Source organism: Eulemur rufifrons, chromosome 19 (assembly GCF_041146395.1).
Source record: "Eulemur rufifrons isolate Redbay chromosome 19, OSU_ERuf_1, whole genome shotgun sequence".
Lineage (NCBI taxonomy): Eukaryota > Metazoa > Chordata > Mammalia > Primates > Lemuridae > Eulemur > Eulemur rufifrons.
This window is the reverse complement of record NC_091001.1, coordinates 62,874,639-62,899,654: the sequence shown is the minus strand read 5'-3', so window position 1 is coordinate 62,899,654 and position 25,016 is coordinate 62,874,639. Positions and strand designations below refer to the sequence as shown.

At 33.8% G+C, this 25,016-nt stretch overlaps 1 protein-coding gene across 1 annotated transcript; it reads left to right on the top strand.

The window, feature by feature from the left end:
* Positions 1-1,673: 1,673 nt before the first annotated feature.
* On the top strand, positions 1,674-14,779 carry ETAA1 (ETAA1 activator of ATR kinase). The gene is made up of 6 exons (XM_069494410.1): positions 1,674-1,987; positions 3,202-3,330; positions 3,602-3,678; positions 7,218-7,330; positions 7,891-9,908; positions 14,312-14,779. The coding sequence occupies exons 1-6, from the start codon at positions 1,765-1,767 to the stop codon at positions 14,428-14,430; spliced, it is 2,679 nt and encodes an 892-aa protein (XP_069350511.1). The 5' UTR covers positions 1,674-1,764; the 3' UTR covers positions 14,431-14,779.
* The last annotated feature ends 10,237 nt before the right edge of the window (positions 14,780-25,016 follow it).

Below are 25,016 nucleotides of genomic sequence, written 5' to 3'. Positions count from 1 at the left end.
TATATAGAAAAAATTAGCCGGGCATGGTGGTGCATGCCTGTAGTCCCAGCTACTCGGGAGGCTGAGGCAGGAGGATCCCTTGAGCTCAGGAGTTTGAGGTTGCTGTGAGCTAGGCTGACGCCACGGCACTCACTCTAGCCTGGGTAACAGAGTGAGACTCTGTCTCAAAAAAAAAAAAAAAAAATGGTGCTGAGCACCGTTCTACAACTTTGTTGACCATTTAGATTTTCTCTTGTGAAGATCCTGCTCAAGTGTCTCATCCATTTTTCTTAATTGATGGTCAATCATTTTCTTAGTGATTTATATCAGTTATTTATATATCCTCTACATAGACCCTTGATTATATGTCTTATAAATATTTTCACCCAATCTATGCCTTGCTTTTCATTCTCGTTAATGTTGTCTTTGAACGGACAAAAGTTCTCAAGTTATCAATTTAATGTAGTCAACTTTATAATTATTTTCTATATAGTTGGTGACTTTTATGTTCTATTTAAAAATAGATTCTCTGTCATGAAGACAATTTATATCTCCTAAAATATTATTTTACCTTTTATAATTAATTCATAATAAATACATACTTGATTTGGGGATATGGTTTGAGGTAAAGGCCATGTTTCTTCCTTTCTTTAGGTGAATATAAAATTGAGTATTATTTATTTTCAAAAGTCCTTTTCCCATTGCTCAGGAGGGTCACCTTTATCTTCAGTCTAGTGTCCTTTGATGTGGAAGGCTGTTCCTAGGCTATGTATTCTATTTCTTTCATCTTTGTCTATCCTTTCACCATTTTAACACTGTTTTATTAATAATTATCATAACTTTATGTAAGTCTTGATATCGTGTAGATATCCAATTTCATTATTCTTCAAGACATCTTCAAGAATTTCTGGCATATTTTTGGTCCTTTGCATTTTCATATAAATTTTAGAATAAACTTGTCATGTTTTATACACACCCCCCCCCCACTGGGACTATGAATGTATTTTCAGTGAATCTATAGGGCAATTTGGGACAAACTCACATTGCAATAATATTCATATTCACAATCCATGAACATATTATAATATAACCCTTCGTTTATTTAGGCCTTCGATTTCTTTCACAAATGTTTTACAGTTCTCTCAGAGAACTGTGACTGCAGAATTCGCAATCTTTGATTTAATTTATTCCTAGTTATTTGCTATCTTACATGCTATTATAAATATTTCTTTAGAACTTCAATTTTATATGTTACTAATCTGTTGAAATGCATTGATCTTTGAATATTGACCTTGATCAGCAATTCTGACAGTTAATTAATTTTGTTTATTTTTTTGGATTTTTCTATGCATTTACCATCTAAGAAAAACTACAGTTTTATTTTCTCTTCTTGACAAAGTCACAATAATCTGAATCGAATGTGCAGTTTTCGTTGTAAATTCAATACAAAGCAGCTAGTGTAGTCAACCTCCTTCCCACTCTCAGCTAAGTAGACTTGACCACTACCCCTACAAGCTTTTCCTTCCCTCCCGGAGCAGAATCTTCTCCGCGCGCCCCGCCCCAGCAGAATCGAGTCCAGGTTGCGGAAGCAAGCGCGCCGCCTGCACCCTGACAGCTCCGCCCCTCTCACGGACGCAGCCAATGAGTGGCTGCCTCATACGCGCGCCCCTTCGGCAAAAATGGCGGCGGCCGTTTGCTCGGGGTGTTGCGTTTAGTGCTGTTGCCCTACTCCTCCGCTTGCAAAATGTGAGGAGAGAAGCGGCTGGTGGAGGCAGGTCATAGGCCATGAGTCGGCGAAGGAAACATGGGGACAGCCCTAGCCTGAAGAACACGCCGCGCAAAACAGCAGCGGCTGAGGAATGCGGCTCCGTGGTCGAGCCAGGGAGAAGGCGGCTGAAGTCGGCCCACCGCTCTGGGCTCCTTGGGGCTGGAGAGGGGCCTCCCGGGCCAATGCGGCAGCAAGAGCAGCCTCCAGCAGCCGCTTCGTGCAGTAAAAGTAACCCCGAGGGTGAGACGCCGGCAGCGCGGCCTGCCTGGGCTTGGGCGCTGCACCCCCACAGCCCAGCCTGCACCAGGGAAATCGGGGAGGGCGGGGTGGGGTGGAGTCTGGAAGTGCGTTTTCTTTCTCTGCGGTTCCAAAATAACCCTCGCGAGTCCAAAAGTAACCGCGTACCACTCTCCCACGGCTTTTGTCCCCGAGTTTGAGCACTACCCCGTTAGGTTTGACCTTCCACTTGCCCGTGCCACAGGAATACGTCATGTGGTTTACCTGTTTGTGGGAGGGCTGCGGCTGTCTAGGCTGCTCCTCCAGTCAGCAGCCGTGGTGGAGGCAGGAGAAATAGCTGATAGGCCTGTTGCCCTCGGCTTATTCCCAGGGAATTTATTTGCCTTTAAACTTTTTTGCCCTGACGTGCTTTAGAGAAGAGGCCATGTGAAAAGCCATAGCTTGTCTCCTCAGAGCTTTGGTGATGTCTCATCTCATTATGAATAAACCGGAAGTTGCTATGTGTAACATACCTCTAAGTGGGAAACTAAAGGTTTCTCATTCTGATCAATTTTTGGTGTTTCATTTTTAAAAGGGTTCTAAAAAATCCTGGTAGGGATTGAAACTCATACAAAAGCCTTTTCCTAGAGCGTGTTCTTAAAACACTGCTTTTGTTACCTTACGTGTTTCTTAATTTACTCCCTTAAAGCAATTTGGGAATGAACAAAAACAAAACTTTGTAGAAATTTAAAAATGGTTCTAGGCAAAAGTTCCCGAGGATTAGATCACTAATGCTTTCTGAAGTACTGTAGTTAATATAGATTGGACAGAGTTGGTGAAACAGACTTTTACTGAAGTTTCTGTTGGGACACTTAAGTTTTGAAATCTACCTATAAGTTACATACAGGTGGTTCCCCAAAACCTCCAAGTCCCAGTGATAATGAGTGAATGGAGCGACTAAGTTATACAGTATTGTATAATGCATTCATAGAGCTTCTAGATTATCTAAAAAGACTTGGTATTTATAATGTCAAATTTGTGAAGTGCTACATGGATTTTTTTTTTTTTTAATGTGAAACAAGCATTTCAATTGTGGTTCAAGTAATACAATCGTCTCTGGGAAAAAATTTTATATTTGACTATAAAAATCTAGTCTAAGCTATTTGACTTGGGGGTATTATGAAGTAAAGTAACACTTTAAAATGCAACAATTATTATTTTAATCGTATTTTATGTAGAAAGGTATGAAACACCAAAGAGAGTGCCGAAAATGGATTTATTGTCATCTCCCTTCAGTTCTCCTAATGATCCAGATGGACAGAATGATATCTTTTGGGATCAAAATTCTCCATTGACAAAGCGGTTAGGTAACTTACTAACATTTTTATGTGGGTAAATATTAGATAAATGATTGGGATTTAACTGTAGAATTTTAGTTGGGTAACAACATCAGAATCTTTTATACAACACATGTTTTTTGAGAATCTTATGTGATTTTTATCTATATGTATGTGATATCATATAGTGTGTAGTCGTCTAAGGTACACTAATTAAAATCATTTTTGAAGAAGTGACAGCTATTTTTAAAAAATAAGCTTTTTTTGTTTAAAATTTATAGCAATGTCCTTGTTTCTTTAGGTAAAGGAAGAAAAAAATATATTTACACCACAGATAGCGATGAGATTTCACATATTGTTAATCGTATTGCTCCTCAGGTAAATATCAGTTTTATAGTTTGTAAAACAGTGAAAAATGTGCCTCTAAGTCTTTGTACAGTTCCTTTAAATGAAAAATAATGTTTTGTTTTTTGTAATTCTCTTTCCCCAACATAGAGCAGCAAAAATTACTTTTACCTTTTCTACTTCTGAAATACATGTTTTGAAAAAAACAAACATAATATAAAATTGGTAATATGTATGTTTTCTCAGGCATATATCTTGTTTTAATTTTTTTAGAGTAATGATTTTTGACTAGAGCTTTGTGTTTATTTTGTCTTTAATGTTGTTTTTAACATATGGTATAATTTTTCAAGTTACTAAAATAATAGAATAGGGCAATTAATAAAAATTTAAACTTTTAAGGCCGGGCGCGGTGGCTCACGCCTGTAATCCTAGCACTCTGGGAGGCCGAGGCGGGTGGATTGCTCAAGGTCAGGAGTTCGAGACCAGCCTGAGCGAGACCCCGTCTCTACTAAAAAAAAAAATAGAAAGACATTATATGGACACCTAAAAATCTATATAGAAAAAATAAGCCGGGCATAGTGGCGCATGCCTGTAGTCCCAGCTACTCGGGAGGCTGAGGCAGTAGGATCGCTTGAGCCCAGGAGTTTGAGGTTGCTGTGAGCTAAGCTGACGCCACGGCACTCACTCTAGCCTGGGCAACAAAGTGAGACTCTGTCTCAACAAAAAAAAAAAAAAAAAAAAAAAAAAAAAGAAAAAAATTAAACTTTTATAATTTTTGTGATCAGTATTTGTTAACTATCTATAGTACAACTTTTCTTCATTGAAACTGCCCTTGTTAATACTCATTGACTTACCAAGAAACACTTATAAAAGTAGGAAGAGCACTGGATTTAAATGTAGTCCTCACTCAGCCTCCTATGTTGTGTGACCTTAGGCAAGTTACTTAAACTCTCACAACTTCAGTTCATTCAGCCATAAACTAGAATTATTACTTGTCTTGAACTCTTCATTAGATCACTATGAGGATTAAATTAGATAAAAATTCTTTGTTAACTATAGAGCACTATAAATGTAAGGTTATGTTAAGGTTGTTACTTACTGCAGTAGAACCATCTTCAAATTTTCAGTTCTTGTACTGCTTGAGTGAAATAGAAATATAAGTTTAAGTCAGTCATTTGACACAAAGGAATTCAGTGACTCTAATATTATTCATCATACTACTATAACTAAGAAGCATAGGCTCGACACATGAAACTGTTCTGAGCTTCTTTACTTTTCTCTCTTCTTTTTTCTTAACTAATAATATTTAAATCTAGAGAACATCCAAATGTCTTCCATAGTGTCTTCTCTGAAGGAAGTATGGTATTTTTCCTTAACATGCCCTTGGAAACATAACATTGTTAAGTTAGCCATAAACAATTGATGGCTCTGGCCCAAAATGTGGTTATGAGGAATCACCATCATCCAGGTGGAAGAGACAGGAAATAAAGTTTCTCTTAACAGCTATAAAATATCCAAAATTACAACTAGCACAGTCAAAACAACTCTGTTGCTACTAGCTCTACATTCCATGTTTGGCATGTCATAGAAATTCATTTTACGTGTGGTTCATTAGTTAAATAGCATTTGTGCCATACTACTACTTACTCTATAAGTTAATAGTAGATCTTCATTAATTGTGGGTTTCACATGAAAGAAGCATAATAAAATGTGTTTGGGCTGGCCAGCCTAAGTAGTGATAAAAAGATAGTTGAGTAAATTATTGGACCCTTTACTTGAATGGGCTGGAAATAATAGCTCACATAAAGAAATGGCAACAGTACACAAGCGGTAACTTGTATCAAAGAAAAAATACAGTGAAATTAGTTGCTTTTAAATGTTACCCTTTTCAACTGAGCATTTTTAAAGCATTATCAAGGTCTCTAAAAGCTTGTCACGTTCTCAGAATGACAAATACTTATGTTTATTTTTAGGTGAGTTAGTTTCCTCAAGTCGTTATTTCATTTCCTCTCAATGTTTTCAGAGATAGCATATTTTTTAAATATGTACTTCCATTTTAATTGGATAGTTATTTCACTTTTCAGGGATACTTTTTATGCAAATGTTTATTTGAAGATGGTATATATCTTACCATCATTCATCAAGCTTTACATAGTATACTCTTTTAGGACAAAATGAAATAATATATTTAGATACCTTATACAGCACCTGCATTGTAATTGGGAATCACTAATTTATGTAATTATTAATGAAGAAATATGTAAAATATAACACAAATAATATACAAACATACATAGGACCCATGCATTTATAAGGTTGGACACATAAAGTTGTCATAATTTAATTCTTTGAAAATTGGTTGAGTTTTAAATTACTTGGTAATGGTAGAGTCTATAATTAAATCATTAAGAATGTAATTTTTCTTAAAATTCAAGACTCTTGTTGAAAAAAAGGGAAAATAAATATTGAGTTTGAAAGTGAAATTATTTTCTTGAGTATTTGTAAAGCTAAAGTCAACTAGGTTCAAGTGGACATTTAAAAAACTGCTTGTTGATTCTGTGAGGATTTTGAAGTACCAAGTTGTAGGGGTCTTTTCACCTAAACCTTCTAGTAAATAAATGTAAACCAACATCTTTATGCCCAGTGTTGTGGTAGATGCCAAGCTATCATAGTCTTTGTCTTTCAGTAACCTATAATCTAGTGGTAAGATTATTTTTACCTTGTGTTATAGTTATTTATGTTCATTCTAGGTACTATAAAACATAGAGTAAAAAATGGTTAATCAATTTGATTTGTTGGTTTGGTTTACAATTAATGCATAAAGTTCATTCTTTAATTTTTTGTGACCAAGTGATTGAAAGGCATAGCAAAAATATCCAGATCTAAAATGGCTTTTTCCTATATTTTATCCCGATCTAGAGTAGGTAAACTTTTTCTCTTTCTCTTCTTATTTTTTGTTCTTATTCCTACCTCATTCTTAGCATCAGTTCTAATCTTGCTCTTGTCTGTAACTCAGCCTTGACCTTACTTCTTACTGTTCTCAATTTAGATCAACATTGTTTGTCCAACTTTAGATAAAGATTATAATGAGGATGAGGAAAATTTGGAGAATCAGATGATACAGAAACAATTCCATATGTATTTCTCTTTATTCTCAATTCTGATGATTTCTGCCACACAGTTTGTTTTTTTGGATACTAATGTTTGTATGAGTATCTTATGACAATTGAAATATCCATTTTATTTTGATAAAAACGTGTTCTTGTTATTAAGTATGCATTTGATAAATAATTTAATTCTTAAAACTTAATTTTTTTGAAAATAAGCAATATATAGTTCAGAATGTTTTCATTTTCTGAAACATAAATGGAATGGATCACTTCTTATAACTTGTTATTGCCATCCCCCAACTTCTGATTGTTTTTGACTGTCACCCACCAGAATTTATTGCTCTAAGAAAATAATTCAAAGTAGTTAGGTTTTGTTTTCTTCCTTTCTTTCTTCACTTCTCTCTCTCTCTTTTTTTTTTTTTTTTTTGTACTTTATACCTTTTTTTCCCCCTCTGCCAAAAGGATGAAAAACCAACAACAAACTCTATGCTGGGCGTGTGGATCGGTGAAACTGCTATTCCTTGTACTCCCACTGTAGCAAAAGGAAAATCAAGAGCAAAAATCAGCTGTACAAAGTGAGTTCTGACTTTTCAGATTTTCTGAGTTTCAGTGAAGTAAATTTTTTTTTATAATATTCTGTTTTGCCAGGCAAGGTGGCTCATGCCTGTAATCCCAGCACTTTGGGAGGTTGAGGCGGGAGGATCTCTTGAGGCCAGGAGTTCAGACCAGCCTGGGCAACAGAGTGAGATCCCATCTCTACAAAAATAAAAAAATTAGCTGGGCATGGTGGTGTGCACCTGTAGTCCTAGCTACTCAGGAGGCTGAGGCAGTAGAATTGCTTTAACCCAGTAGTTTGGGACTGTAATAAGCTATGATCATGCCATTGCACTCCAGCCTGGATGACAGAGTGACACTGTCTCTTAAAAAAAAAAAAAAAAAATTCTGTTTTGATTTTGTGAATATATCAAAATAGTTAATAAAATTTTCTTAGTTTTAATCTGTAAAATTTTGGAGTTAAAGTAACTATTATGTAAGTGTTAAAATTTTTGAGTGTTAACATCAAAATATGTTAAATAATTGAATATAATGTCTTTTAGAACATTTCTTAGTTATAATTTTTAATGTTGTTTAATAGGTTAAAAACGCAAAATCAAGAGGAAGAACTTATGAAATTGGCTAAACAATTTGATAAAAATATGGAAGAATTAGATGTGATTCAAGAGCAAAACAAGAGGAATTATGATTTTATCCAGACAATTTCAGAAACAGAGACTGTAAATAATTATAATGTACAGGTGCAGTCATTATGTAATGAAGGTACTGAAATAGATAATGCTGTAATAAAGAAGCCAATCAAAGGAAACACCAAGATTTCTGTGGTAAATGATCAAAATAGCAGTCAGAAGCCATTTGATCAAAATGCTGAAGCAGCCTTTAATGCCATTTTCGATGGTTCTACTCAGAAATGTAGTGGACAGTTAAGCCAAGAAGCTTCTTCGAACACCAGCACTACTACCTTTGGAAAGAAAAATGCTTTGAAAGAGGACAAAGTCATTACTAATGAAACTCTAGTCACTGAAACATTACCAAATAAAAGCCTGGGTTCACTTTCTCCTCAAGCAGATACTACCATAATGACAAAATCATGTGTGACTTCCTTAACTAAGGAGCCAGAAACTTCTAATAAGCCCATTGATGCATTTACTAACAGTGATTTTGAGGATGATTGGGAAAACTTACTAGGTAATGAAGCTTTTGTTATGCAAAATGTCAAAATGCCTGAACTATTCCCTTCTAAAACAGCCTGGGTTACTGATCAAAAGGGAATTTGTACCTTTAATAGTAAAAATGATAAAAGTAAGTCAAGAACAAATACAAGTCTAGATGTCAGGTTAAGAGATTCAAAAATATTACAAGAGCTTCCTTCAAAGACACATAACAGAGAATTAGTAGATGCTGGAGAATATAGATTTTCACCAAATCCAAATGATAAATCAAACAAATTACCATCCACTGAAAATAAGATGAAATTTGAGAAATCTTTTAATAAAATTGTCCAAGACAAAATTCAAGATTATGCAATTGCATCTAATCTGACGAAAATAAAGGAAGTTACTCATACTAAATTTACTTCTAGTGTAAATGCTTCTGAAAAGAAGTCTGCTTTGAACACAAGATATTCTAATGAACAAAACAATAAGCCCATTTTTAATCAGTCTATTAAAGCACCTATTGATAGTGATTTTTTTGGCTCTGCAACTCTAGGCAATGAAACCAGTGTTAGTAACCCAAATCAGACTAATGCATCAAAGTTAGGTTCTTTCTTTGATGATTGGAATGATCCATCGTTTGCCAATGAAATTATTAAAGCATGTCATCAGTTAGAGAATACCTGGGAAGCAGATGATGTAGATGATGATTTGTTATACCAAGCATGTGATGATATTGAAAGACTAACTCAGCAACAAGACATTAGAAAGGACACCAAGACATCAGAAAGCATATTTGTGATCAATAATAATTCCAAACATGGAGCCAAAAACATGTTTACTACATCTAAACAAGGAAGTCATTTGATACAATCAAAGCATTTGAATCTGGGCAGCATTTCAGTGCAAACATCTTCCTTAACAAATAGCTCACAAATAGATAAATCAGTAAAGATGGACAAAGGGGAAATATGTGGAAATTCTCCAAGTTTTTTAGGCACTATGCCAAATTTCGCTATGTATTCTAAGAACTCAAATTGTCAGATCAATAATCTGCATGCCTCTTGGAGTAACGCTAATGTTCCAATACAAGTGAATAGTTGTAAATCAGTTCTTGCAGGAAGTTCAAGTTTGAATGTGAATTCAAATCGTATGAGTACAGAAATTGCTGCTTATAAGGAGAAATTGAGTACTCAGCAACTATCCCATAAGACCATAACAGATGAAGCTCAGAGCAACCTTAACAATACAGTTAGATTTTCAAAGTACACATTTACAAAGACGAATAATTCTCAGATTGTTTCTCAGTTTGATCAAAATTGTGTAACAGGAAGTATGTCCAATACCAAAATTACACAGGGTTTGCAGAAAAAGAAAACTACTTCTGTCAGTCCATTACTGGGAGAGGCTGTTCTACGGCAATCTTTGGAACAGTCTGCAAAAGGTATGTATGAAATAGTTTTCTTTGAAAAGTAATAAAACTGGTTATTTGTTGTTTTGAGTGTAGTAAGGTAAAACTATCCTATGATGTTTAACTAGAATTCTTAAAGTGATTTTTGCAAATAATTATGCTGTAGTACATGAAGAATAGGTGGTTTAATTTTCAAACGATTACATCAAATTCTTTCCCAGTACTTAGTGCAGTGATAGCATGTAGTAGTTACTAAGTAAATATTTACTGAATGATTTATGAATTATTTCCTGAAAAATTGTACGCTTAGATATATGTATTACACTGTTTTAAGGTTGTATTTACTAAATGTGCCATTGTTTTAAAACTTGAGTAATCTTACTCCTACTTTTAGTAGAACAGTGAGGTGAACAATGCTTTAAAAATTAGAGCATTCTAATTAAACACTTTTGCTAGTATAATGTCTAATATAAAACATTATAATTGTGATGGTTAAAATTGTGCTTTACTTATTTGATAGAACTGTCATTTCTGATTCCAATTCCTCTTTTCCTCAATTCTCCATTCTGTCAATGAGTTCCACTGTTTCTACCTCAAAAATTATATCTCAAGAACTATCCATTTTTCTCACTTTCTACTGCTACCACCCTTGTCCAAGCCAACATTTCTTGACTATTGCAATTCTTTTATGTGTCCCCTTTCAAGTCTAGTCTCCAAATAGCAGAATAGTCTTTTGAAACCAGGTGGGCAAACATGGCCTTCCTATGCTGAAGACAACCTTCAGTGGCTGCCCATCACATTTCAAATAAAATCCAGACTTGACACTGTCATCTACAAAGCCCTGAATTATCTCTCCTTAACCTGCCTCTCCTTTTTTTCCCCTTACCTACTAAGCTTCAGCTACATCAGCTGTCTTTTCATTTCTCATATTTTCTTTTCTAGTTCAGGAACTTAGACTGTGCTATTCCCTTTGACTAAAACTGCTTCATCCCAACATTTGACTCCCCCACCCTCACTTTTTTCTTGGTGCTTTCTTGTAGCTTAATAAAAGTATTAATTTCTCATAGAGGCCTTCTTTAAAGAGTCTATAAGTAGGTCTTTTCCTTGATTCCTTGATTATTTTTTATTTCTTAATTTCTTTTATCACAAGTTGCAATTAAATATTCAGTGACTCTTTGGTTGGCATTACTGCTACAACTTTACTATTTAAGTGACTTTCTTCTTTTTAATTTTTAACAGTAATACATTGATTGTTTAAAAAGAAAGAAGTAAAACAGTATAGAATAATTTGAAGTAAAACGTTAAGTCCCCTATTTCTCCTTTCCCACAACCATTCCTTAGGGGAAACCACTATTAACAGTTTGGTGTATATCATGTAGCATTTTCTATGCATATAAAAAGGGGGGTGTGTGTGTGTGTGTGTGTGTGTGTATAAATATATATATATGTGTGTATATGCCTATAAATTTATTTAAATAGCTGGAGTTATATACTATATACTCACTATTTGGCAACTTGCTTTTGCCTTTACTTAATATATTATAGCTATCTTTTCCTGTTAGTATATATAGATTTACTTCAATGACTTTTTAATGATTATGTGGTATATTATATGGATGTACCATAATTTAACTTTCTCTATGATGTTTAGGTTGGTTGCAGTTTTTTGCAATTATAAACAATGCTCCAGTGACTATCCTTCTACATAAATTTCTGCATGTTTATATGATTTTATCTATTCCTAAAAAATTGATATAAGAGAAAGTTTTAAATTTTAACAGATACCACCAAATTTCTCTCCAAAAAAGTTACCCCAATTTATATTATCAACACTGACAATGGATAATTCTCTGCATTACAGCCCAGATTAGATATTTGAAACTTTAAAAATTGTTGTCAATCTCTAGTAATTTTAAATATTTAAGGTTATACTACAGTGAATATATTGTAACTAATTCAACCATGTTCTCGTTAGATACACAGTTGACCCTTGAACAACATGGGGATTAAGGGTGCTAATCCCCCACGTAGTCAAAAATTTGTGTATAACTTTTGATTCCTCCAAAACTTAACTACTAATAGCCTGCTGTTGACTAGAAGCCTTACAGGTAATATAAAGAGTCAGTTGACACATATTTATTATGTGAATCATATACTGTATTCTTATAATGAAGTAAGCTAGAGAAAAGAAAATGTTATTAAGAAAATCATAAGGAAGAGAAAACATATTTACTATTCATTAAGTGGAAGTGGATCATCATAAAGGTCTTCATCCTTGTCATCTTCACATTGAATAGGCTAAGGAGGAAGAGGAAGAGTAGGGATGGTCTTGCTGTCTCGGGGGTGGCAGAGGCAGAAGAAAATCTGCATATAAGTGGACCTGCACAGTTCAAATCCATATTGTTCAAGGGCCAACTGTCATTATAATTCCATTAAAGACTAAATCTCTCTGGAGTATTTGAGTTTTTCTAAAACTCCTATCATCCCATCTGTATTTTTTATGGATGGTCTGCCTTTTAGCTTACTTTATCAATTTTTCCTTTAAGTTTATTGATAGTACGTAATCTCTTAATTAATATTAACCTTGTTGATGTTTTCTAGTGTTTCTCCTTTCTTTTACTTTCGTATATAGCAATCTGCTCTCCAGGGAATATCTTTGAAACAAAAACACTTGCCCATTGATTTCAGTAAGGAGTTGGCAAACTATGGCCTGTCCAAATCCACCCTACGGCCTGTTTTTGTACAACCAGCACACTAAAAATGGTTTTTACATTTTAAATGGTTTTAAAAAAATCAAAGGGAGACTATTTTATGACATTTGAAAATTATATGAAATCCAGATTTCATTGTCCATAAACAGTTTTATTTGAACACAACATATCATTTGTTTATGTATTAGCCATGACTATTTTCATGCTTCAGTGGTGGAGGTCAGCAGTTGCAAAAAGAGATCTCAAAGGTTAACATACTTACTTTCTGGCCCTTTATGGGAAAAAAATTACTAATCCCTGCACTTTAAAATGAAAGTAAAGAAGAATCACTTTGCTTAGTACCTTGCAATAGTTTGAGACTTGGCTGTGTATTTTTATTATAGATTGAGTTGAAGGAAGGACTGGGAAAAATGGATGACTCCCTAAATCAGTTTTCATGGTGTGACTTGATTTCATTTGAAATTATTTTCTAAAATATCACCAAGCCAATTGTAAGACCAATTTTAGGAGGTTATATTCTTTTCTGCTGTTGTAGATTATTAACCTGTTTTCCTTTCATATAATTCATTGAATTTGTAAACTCTCTGTATTTGTGTGTATCCTTAGTTTTTTTGTGTGTCTAGACTTTGAGACTAAAATATTAATAATTAGTCAAACTAATTATAAAGTATCTTCTAGTATCTTTCTGTAAGGAAAAATAGCTACAGTCTGTTAGATAACTAGCTTAGGAAATGAAATACATCAGAATTATCTGGGGAATTTATTTAAAGTATATATTTCTTACCCTGAACACCCTCTCCCATTTCTGATTATATCCAGAAAGACAGGGGAGACAGAATATATTTTGGAAAATGCCTCTTTTAGTTAACAAGAGAAATGTCTTATAATAAATTCTGAATCTTTTTCTAGATGTCAGTATAAATAATATTTCTCTTCTGACAATATTACAAATTCTTATTTCTTAGAAAGTGTATTTTACAACAAACAGTTTTACCAATAAAAGTTTACTTAAATATGTATTAGGGGATGGTCTTAAACTTAAAAATATTATTTAAATGAGAAAATAATTCCTAATACCAAGATTCAACTTTCTAAGTTAATGGAGACTATTTTAAAGTTTCTACAGAATACATCCTCCAAATAAAAATCTTGTAGTGAGTCACAGGTGGCCAGTTTGACATGAGAGATTTCATTCTGTCACTCTAAAATATTTTTTCTCAGTAGATGAAATAAAAACTTTATAACTCTATAGAGGAAAAATAGATGTGAATATTAATAAAGCTTATTTTATAGTATAAATACAGTATTTGAGGTATTGATATCCAATTCATTATATTTTGCCTAGTTTTCTATTAAAGTTTGTATAACATTTAAAATCCCAGTTCTTTTTTAAGATATTCATTCATAGGTCATATAAATCAGATGTCATTATTCACAAGAATTATTTGATGGGTAGTCAAAATAAACAGTTTTTAATCAAATTGAATTTTATCACACTATGAAAAGAGTGTGTCAGATAGAGACAGGTCAATCAGTGCTTGATTTTCTCTTGACCTGGAGCATTATATCTATTTGTATACACTTGGAATCTTGTATTTAGTAGTTTAGTTTGATTTAATGGCCAGTATGGCAAATCTAGGTTATAAAATAGTGGAAATTAAAGCTCATATTCAGAATGACTTTATAGGCTATAAAACTAAAACCTATATTTTGTTTAATTTTTAGAGGAAGAGGAGAAAAATAGAAAATGTTCTCCTGAAGAAATTCAGAGAAAAAGACAAGAAGCACTGGTTCGGAGAATGGCCAAAGCACGAGCATCATCTGTAAATGCAGCTCCCACTTAATTTCTTCAATGAAATATTGGTTGGAAGACTTAACAGACTATTGATAACTATCTATGATAGGAAAATTTTTTTCTTTAATTCTCTATGAGAAATGTAATGCTGACTTATAAAGCATGGACTTCTACTTTATTATTTAATAAATCAATGTTTGCAATGGTAAATGAAAACTTTCCTTGGAAACATATGGGAAAGTAATTACATACAAGTTTTGGAAATTCAGGAAAGTTAGCAAGTATGTACTAAAATTATGCAAAAGAAAATAGTTACATTTTTAAGTACTATGATTGCAGAGGTTCACCAAAAATAGGTAATCTTAATTTTCTAGTGTAATACCTTTTTCTAATGCATAGCTTCAATTTACTAAGTTAATGGAGACATTTTTACAGTTTTATTTTCATTAATTATTGCTTTAAGGTTTTTATACAGTTCCAAATTTTAAATAATATTTCCATATTTCTAGGAACATGGTAGGAAATAAAGGACTTTAATTTATTTGTAAGGAAATTATTTTTAATTCTTAGAAGTAGATTTGAATTTTGGTATTTCTAAAATGTGATACATTTTGGAAACTTCCCACTATATTTAGGAAAAACACTGATTTAAGAAGTATAGTTTATGAAAAAGGAAGTAGTGAATTAGCTATATAAGTAATGTAGTATCATTAACATTTAGAACTGACAGAAACTTCAGATATCATCTGGTCCAGCTTCTTATATAGGTGAGAAAAATTAATACTGTTATTTTCAAAGTCACAGGCAAGCTGTGCTAGGATTAGAATGATTTCTTTGGACACTTAGTTATACCATTTGCTTCAAAGTGTGAATACATAAAATAGTTCGAGGGGGCATTAATTATTTTATTGTATAAAACAAAATATTAAAAGCATATTAAGGACTGTTTAATAATCTTTATTGTTCCATATTTTGTCTTAAAGAATTAATCTTTTCAGTATAAAAAATGAGAATCTTTGTCTTTCCAGTTTTCCTGTAACTGTGTAATTCTCCCCTCAATTAATTTACTCACTTTACAGATTTTTTTTTCTTCTCTTACTCTTTTTCCCACCTTTTTGCCTATTTGGAATTTGCTGAGCCAGTAATAGAAATCTAACCAAAGGGCTTAAGGCAGTAAAGATGCTTTATGCTTCCTAAGTGGCTTTAGGAGACCTCGGAAAAGTTAAGAGATATGAAACACCTATCATGGTGTGGTTTTCACTACTATTTAGGTCCTAGAGCTAAGATAATATGGGAATTATTGCTCTGTGGATATACAGATACTCCTCGACTTAACCATGGAGTTACATCCCAATGAGCCCATCATAAGTCCAAAGTATGGTAAGTTAAAAATGCATTGAATACACTTAACCTACCAAACATGACAGCTTAGCCTAGATCACCTTAAACATGCTCAGAGCACATATTAGCCAATAGTTGGGCAAATCATCTGGCAACACAGTACAGTGTAGAGTATCAGTTGAGCTGCTGCCCAGCATGATGAGAATATTGTACCACATATCTCTAGCCTGGGAAAGATCAAAATTTAAAATTCAAAGTACATTTGCTACTGAATGTCACTTTTGCACTATCTTAAAGTTGAGCCATCTTAAGTCAAGGACCGCCTGTATATCATTTTGTAAATGACATTTTCGTATATACAGTGGACTAATAAATTTTTGCTAACCTATATTATTTGTCTAAAAATATATAATAAACCTAAATAAATGCAATTCTATGTAAGAAAATAAAAAAACTGGAAATCTTTTATGTCTTTCTAAAGTATCTTCACTGTGTTCTGACTGTGCTTTGGATATCTCTATCCTTGCTTAAATTAAGCTCCTCCTTGCTTACTGCTTGCTTTTATTAGTGTTTTTAGCCTCTTCTGTCCATTCATTCAGACTCAGCCTAATAATTCTCAGTTTCTTTGAATCTTGTACCTCACCGTCTTTACTGGAATTGATTTCTTCTCTCTGATCATTATGGTACTTACTTCTTGTATCTTTCATGGGGCAATTTTATAATGCCTTATATGTTGTTTAGTTGTATATATCTTACAGTAGTATTTTATAATTTGTCATTTTGTGTCTCTTTCATAATTCTGCCATATTCTCATATAGCCTATAATGTTATTTACATAATAGTTTTCTCTAAGTGACTCCCTTTTTTTAAAAGGAAACTTACGGCACTTATAGGTAGGTGGGGTTATAGTGGCCCAGCTCATCTGAACCTGACTGTGATTGGGTTTCTAGGGTAATTCCTGCCATTTATGCCACTCTTCTTTCCTTTCCTGATTCTTCTTCCTTCAGCCCTTGTTGCAAACCCCAGGGGGTGAGTGGCCCGTGAATGAGCATGCAGAGGGCCGTCTGTGGGTGAGTGGCCCGTGAATGAGCATGCAGAGGGCCGTCTGTGGGTGAGTGGCCCATGAATGAGCATGCAGAGGGCTGTCCGTGGGTGAGTGGCCCATGAACGAGCATGCAGAGGGCTGTCTGGTTTACCTGGCTTGGCTCTTTACAATCTGTAGGGAATCTGTCTCCACAGAGGGAAGGGGGAACTCGTAGGCCTGGGAAGTTCCAGCTCAAGTTCTGCTGCTGTTTCTGCATCTCAGAAAGACTGATGCCAGTAATGCCATTATTGCAGAAAAGAGCCTATTGCATAGTAGAGGCTATCATTACTCTTTTCCTGTTATACACAGACAACCCTGATCTCAGGAATACTTGGGTTGCTTATTATAGAGCCAGTGGTATGCAAACATGTACCACACCATGGGAAACACTTGCCTTATATCATAATACACAACTATTATCACCAGCTTTTAAGTTCACCCAAGAACAGAGACACCTTACTCGTCTGTGTCCACCTGATACTGATATTCAGTGGCTACTCATTAAATGTTGAATGAATTTAGAGTGATTATGGGTGGCGGAGATTATGACTTCCCCCACTTGAAACACTTTGAGTCTGATGCCCTGAGCTTCAGGGTTATGAAGTGTTTCTAGAAACAATTTTAATTTAGTCTAACGCTGATTAGTATAAGCGATAATTTATTTAAAATCTGACCAGGGTTTGTTTTTGTTGTTTTCTTTTCTTTTCTTTTTTTTAAGAGATGAGGTCTCACTTATGTTGTTGCCCAGGCTGGTCTCGAAATCCTGTGCTCAAGGGGTCCTCCCACCTCAGCCTTCCAAATCTCTGGGATTACAGGCATGAGCCACTGTACCCAGCTGACCGTGCTTTTTAATTCTTATCAGATGTAATCATAATCACCTGTGGGATTCAGAAACATCAAACTTGTCCTTGTGCCTTCTCTTAGAGCTCATAAATGAGTACGTGTAGAGGTTGATTTCAGATGTGTCTTTTTATTTTTTATTTATTTACTTATTTATTTATTTATTTTTTGAGGCAGAGTCTCACTCTGTTGCCCAGGCTAGAGTGCCATGGCGTCAGCCTAGCTCACAGCAACCTCAAACTCCTGACCTCAAGCGATCCTCCCGCCTCGGCCTCCCAGAGTGCTAGGATTACAGGCGTGAGCCACCGCGCCCAGCCACAGATGTGTCTTTTTAAAGTACATTAATAGGCATATTGAAAAGAAATCATAATTGCTAAACTTGTATAACATTGCTAAATGTTTTATTTACCAGGAATGGTTTAAGCTCTTTAACAATTATTAACTCATTTACTTCTCAGAACAACCATAGAGGTAATACTTTAATCCCTATTTTACTAGTATTACCTCTATGGTAAAGTAAAGTAAGCAGATTGAAGTGACTTTCTCAAAATCACACAATTAGAAATTAGAGCTGGAGTATGAACCCAAGTAGTCTTAATTCCAAATATTGTGATCTTAATCATTGAGTATACTGTCATCTGGAAACAACTCATAAGAACCAGTGATCTATGGAAATTATTTGTATGGGAAAGAGCATTTCAGGCATTTGTGCCAAAAATATCATGATTATAGGTCTCCTAATTTTATAGATTAGGAAAACTTTTTTCCAATCCAAATTTCTATTACAGATGACTGCTGCTATACTTTATTTATGTGGGTAGATAGATATTGATTATATTAATCCACATAGAAGTTGCATTTTTTTCATTCAACTGTTAATAGAGAGATATATAAAATGCATAGCTATTTTGAAATGCTGTTATTTTAATTCATTATTTTACTAACTTTTAGGTGCTCTAGTTTTAAATCTATTGGGGAAAACTTAACTTTCTTGTCCAAGATATAATGGCATACCTCAAGCTGATAATAAAACTTCAAGTAGTAAAATTAAGGTTTCTGATTAGATAAGCACTATATAGAGTACTGGTATTCAAATATTATAGTCCTAGGGCCTGAGGACTCCAAAAGCTTTTGCTCATGTGGGTTTTATCTATTGGTATTAACAAAAACATGCTTTTTTGTTGTTAGAAACAGGGTTGCCCAAGCAGGAGTGCAGTGGCACAATCATAGCTTACTGTAACCTTGGGCTCAAGCAGTCCTCCCACCCACTACAGGTAGCACACACCTGTAGTCCTCTCAAGGGACTTGTTTTTTTGTAGAGATGGGGCCTGGTTATATTGCTGAGGCTGGTCTTGAACTCCTGGCCTCAAGCAGCCCTCTTACCTCAGCCTCCCAAAACACTGGGATTACAGGCGTGAGCCACCATGACCAGCCCAAACATGCTTTTATAAAAAATATATTTTCTAAAACAAAAACTTGAGTGAGAAAAATAGCATTTTTTCTATTTTTGACTAATCTTTGATGTCTGACTTTATAGAAGATAGCTACATTCTCATATATGTTTCTGCATTTAATTTGATATAAGATGTTATTATAGTTGAAGTGTACAAATAAAGCCCACTCTCACACAGATACACAGTTGGGAAAGGAAGAAGTCTTGTAATAATCTCTTCATATAATTGTGGATATTCTTTTACATTATACCAACACTTGAAAAGTGGAAATTTCTTAAAAGTTACTTGTGTTAGTTCCAAGATGGAATAACCAGGACTGCATGTACCCTTCATGCTGAAACAACCAAATAAGAAAAACAAACTACATGAAAAAATAGATTACAAGATACTGGGTATCAGGCACTTAGGAAAGTGGAAATATGGATCTGCACAAAGGAATGATGAGCACTAGAAATGGTAAATATGGGTAAATATATAATTTTCAAAAAGGTATAATTTTAAGTCTCTTTAAAAGATAATTGACTGGTTAAGCAAAAATAACGATGTTGTGGAGTTTATCACATGACAGTGGCATAAAGGCCAGGAGGAGAAAAATGAAAGAATAGGTGTTCCTCATTTTGCACTCAACATGCATGAGGTTCAGTTACATGACACTAGTCCCTGAACAACACTGTTCAGATTTCTGTTAACGTGGTATACTAACTATGAATAATTGTATAAAGTACACACTTTACCGCTTACTCAGTCCACAAATCACTACACAAATGACACATGCAAATCCTAAGTGACCAATCGTGTCACTTTCAAAGTCTGTCAATGATTGATGACTGGACACCTGTAATTCAGTTTATACACAGACAGCAAAACTTGTAGTTGTGTGCCACCTCGTCTCCTAGTGATAAACATAACATTTTATAGAAATGGATATTTGAAAGATGAAAGTGCAGCAAGAAAAGTTACAACATTGGAAGTGAAATTCAAATACAACATAAATAGAGTTATAAAAGAAATAGCCAGTGATGAGAACGTTGGCACCATTCAAGTATCTAGGCATTTAGGGAAAGCAAACTTAATCAACATGAATGGGCAAAGTAGTTGTGATTAAAAGAATGAAAATGTCCCAGGGGAAATGACATTGGCAAAAACTTCATGTTAGAAGTTTAAGTATGTGAAATGATTATATGCCAGTTGTATATCAATTAAAGCTTTTTATTAAAAATAAAGTTAGCTGTGAAAACTTGAAACCAAATCAATGAAATTTTTATAGTTGTTTATTAAAATCAATTGGTCTATATTGTGTTTGAATAGATCTTTTACACGTGTAAAATAGGCAATGATCATTTGGAAACTATTGGTTCACTGAGTTATGCAGATCTTTCAAATGTTGGTGCATTTCATTATATAATCACCCTTCTATACTAACACTACTGATATGAAGAAATACTCATGTTGGATGATACAAGTTTTCCAAAATTCTGATTTTTGCTTGAAAGCTTGAATTTTATGATTGGCAAAAAAATTCTATTGTTTTCCTTGATGTGACATACTAATTTGGTTCATGTTTGAAGTAATGTCTGCCAAATACCTAAGTCTGACTAACCATACCTTGTTGGTCATTCTTTCAAATGAAATTGTTATTCCATATAAAAAAAAAACAAAAACAAAACAAAGTGAATTCTTCTTGTACCAAGTATTTTCCTCTAGACAACCATTACAGTTTAATACCTAGCAAAAGGGCTTTATGTGTACTCCCCATTTGGCCTCACAGAATTAGAAAGATACATGCTCAAGAGTTGAAATTTGATGAAATTAATAATTACTATTGCTTTGTTATAGGAATTAAGTGAAGTGCCTTTTTTTTTTTTTTTTTTTTTTTTTTTTTTTGACTGCAAGTGAATAGCAGTGAAAAATTCTCCTGTAGACCCCAAGGGATCTGAGAACCATTGCTAAAGAGCACGTTATGCAACAATTAGAAGCAACAGGCCAGAACTATTACATTTGACAGTATGAATTAAACTAAACACAACTATGAGGGGAAGACTTTTAATAGAATACTATATGGGTAGATTAAAAATATATGCACATAATACATTTATAAAAGAACAGTTAAAGAATGCATATGAAACACTAGATTGGTTGCCATTGGAATTAAGAAACATTGTTTCTTTCAACCAAGAGAAATTGCTAGGTCAATTTTTATTAAACTTTGTTAATGTATCAGGCTAATTATAGGTGTTTGCATTACTAAGTAGTATTGAGAATAGTTGTAGTAGTTCGTAAATATTAATGAAAATCTGGCAATGGAAAGGAACATTCAAGAACACCTGTATAATGATGAAGCACACCTGTATAACATGATGAACTTAATGAATAAATGTGTGTGTTCTTATTGCTTCACTGATTAGCTGTTCCCTCATCTCTTTCCCTCTCCTCAGACCTCCCTATTCTTGGAGACACAACAATATAGAAATTAGACCAAATAATAACTCTACAATGGCCTCTAAGTGTTCAAGTGCAAGGAAGAGTCACATGTCTCTCATTTTAAATCAAAAGTTAGAAATGATAAAACCTAATGAGGAAGGCATGCCAAAAGCTGAAACAGACCCAAAGCTAAACTTCTTGTGCCAGTTAGCCAAGTTGTGAATGCAAAAGAAAAGTTCTTGAAGAAAGTTAAACGTAATACTCCAGTGATCACATGAATGATAAGGAAGTGAAACAGCCTAATTACTAATATATACCTTCCTAAAGCTGTGCATAAATACGTAAAGAAATTCAAAATAAAAGTGTTTCCACCTCAATTATATCTTTAGAATTATTTATTTTAAAGTCGGTATCATTAAGTACTTTATATGGTCAAAACTATTTGGGTTGGTCTTCTGCACTTTATGATATCTCTAGTTTAATTTTCTTTATAGTTATTCTGTTTTAGATTCACTGAGCTGTTTGTAGCTGTAATTGTCTTTCACTAAATTGGGAAAATTTATAGTAATTTTTTCTTTATATATTTTTCTGCCCCATTTATCCCCTTTCCTTTTTGATTTCTAATTACTCTTTTGATTTGTACAAGTACTTGAGACTCTTTATACTTTATTTATAGTTGTTTTCTCTCTTCTTTAGGTTGAATAATTTTTAATGATCTTCAGGTTAACTGAATTTTTACACTATCATCACCATGGCAGCTTGATATAATAGATGGCCTACAAATAAAATTTGTCCTACATTGAAAATGTTTCTTTAAATAGTTAAACATTATCTAATGTTAGAATCTTATATTAGAATTGTTAACTATTTGAGTGATTGGCCAGGCATGGTGGCTCACGCCTGGAATCCTAGCACTCTGGGAGGCTGAGGCGGGAGGATTGCTCAAGGTCAGGAGTTCGAGACCAGCCTGAACAAGAGCAAGACCCCCATCTCTACTAAAAATAGAAAGAAATTAGCTGACAACTAAAAATATATGTAGAAAAAATTAGCCGGGCATGGTGGCGCATGTCTGTAGTCCCAGCTACTCGGGAGGCTGAGGCAGAAGGATTGCTTAAGCCCAGGAATTTGAGGTTGCTGTGAGCTAGGCTGATGCCACAGCACTCTAGCCAGGGCAACAGAGCGAGACTTTGTCTCAGAAATAAATAAATAAAGAAATAAATACAAACTATTTGAGTGATTTAGAATAGAAACTTTGAATTACTCTAGAGAGCAAAGCAGAACTGTCTAGTTAACCCACATAACCATAAGAGATAATCAATGTTAAGTCCATAATTTTTAAATGGGTGTTGTATGCATGAATAGATAACCAAAACAATTGAAAAGTTCTTTTCCTCCTTTACAAATTTTATTTCTCTCATTTATATATTTTTATTAGTATTGGTTAGTGCCTGCAAGAAAACTGCTGAATAATTGTGGTTGTTATGGGTATCCTATCATATTCCTGATTTTAATGGAGATGCTTCTAGTTTTTTTTTTTTTAAAAAAAAGCTACATGTCAGGCTTTAGACTGAGTTACATATCCTTCTAGTAATTTTCATTGTATTATTTATCTTATTTTTTTCTATAAAAACTGATTTTTTTTTAAATGCCTTATTATCATCATTAATGGAGATGATTGTGGCAGATACTAACTTATGCTCCCCAATATCTATTATCTCTTTTTGCATTTATTACTAGAATCCCCTAATCTTACTTGAGTCCATCTCTCTTAATAGATGAGTTAACTGACTTATATTTATTATGATGATAAATGCATTTAGTCTTAGTTGTTGTACAATTTTATGTGTTTCTTTTTGTTTTTATGCCAGTTAAAAATCTTTCATGTAGGCTCCCCCATGTGTATGTTTATTCGTTTCTTCTGATAATTAGCAAGTTCTGTACTTTTGTTCTAATGAGTATCTTTACAGCAAGAACATCACATAATTCACTAATCTTATACTTCCCCATTTCTTTAAACACACCTAAGTTGTTTTCATTAGCAATGATAAAGTTACTATATTTCCTTTTCCCTTCTCCATTCCCTCTCCTGTATCATTTGATTTGGGTTGATTATATTATCTTTCATGCTATTAACCTTTCTCTATATAATTATATTTCTACTAATGATTTGTTAGCTTTTAGTGATGAGCTTTGATCTGCAGCTATTAAAGATGAGGAAATTAAAAAACTTACACTATTTCTCATCTTCTTCCTGCCCTTTCCATTTTTGTTAGTTATATTATTTCTGTACCACAAAAGCATACATTTGTACTCTCCTATAACTCTAATCCTACATCTATATTTTTTACTCTTAGTCCTCAATGTTGAAAATAAAGGCCATTATCAATCATCTTTTCCATAGATTTTCTCATTCTAATAGAATACTCAAGAAAGACCCATGGGAACAATATTTTCTGACTTCTTATGGTTTTAGTATATTGCTTTATTTTTTAAGTCATAGTTTGACCAGGTGTAACATTCTTAGGCTCCCTGCTCCCCACCCACTTTCTTTTCTTGAGGATCTTATAGTATTCCTCTACAATATCTAGCTTTGATTTTTTTCTATGGAAAAGCCTGAGACCACCTTTATCCCTCACCCCCACCTCTTGATCTTTGTGCTTGGTTATCCAAGCACTCATTTCATTTTAATTGGAATCCTATAAATTTGCTAGGATATATCTTGTTTATTACTTTGAACATATATCTCTTTGTCAAAGTTTGTTCTTTCACTATATCAGTCCAGATCTTTTATTTCAGTAAAATATTCTTAAGCTGTATTGTTTGTTTGTAAATTATTTGTTCAGTTTTTTGTTTGTTTGTTTTGTTTTGGGACTCTATGAAAATCTTGGGTCAATCTGCCTCTATTCCATTTTACTTGTTTATTTTAATTTCATTTTCCTTGCTTTTTTTATTTCTGTCTTCTATTTATTTTATTGTATGTTCAATTTTTTCTCCATTGTGCTTTTTCCTATTTTGTCTTTATTTTTGTAATGGCTATGTTATTTTTTTCTTTCACTTTATAGGTGAACTTACATTTTATCTCTTCCTGATGTCTTACACTCTCTTCCCTGAAACCTTCAATGCATTTTCATCTTCTTTCTTCATAGAAGGTATTGCTTGATTGAACTTTTTAAATTTGTGGTGAAAAATTTGATCCCAATTTTTCTGTTACCACAATAGAACATTTTTCTTCCTAATATTCTTCGTAAGATATTTCTCTTGTTTGTTTCCTTCTTTTCCTTGTAGTATATGTGTGTGACTCTGGTGATGCTTCCTTTTTTCATTAATTATCTTTAAAGTGGATGAATTTCTCCAGCATCAGTTATTTTCAGGGGTTTTGTGTATGGGAGACTTCAGGGCTACATTCCATGTTAGCTGGAATTATCCTGAGTACCCAGAATTGTGTATGTGAATTTGTCTAGTCTTAATTTTCCCAAGTCAAAGAGGATAGGCACT

Bases quoted from the DNA above. Each gene is read 5' to 3' on its own strand.
- ETAA1 (XM_069494410.1), top strand. From the start codon at position 1,765: ATGAGTCGGCGAAGGAAACATGGGGACAGCCCTAGCCTGAAGAACACG. The intron at 1,988-3,201 runs GTGAGACGCCGG...TATTTTATGTAG, and splicing joins CAGTAAAAGTAACCCCGAGG to AAAGGTATGAAACACCAAAG. The intron at 3,331-3,601 runs GTAACTTACTAA...TTGTTTCTTTAG, and splicing joins TCCATTGACAAAGCGGTTAG to GTAAAGGAAGAAAAAAATAT.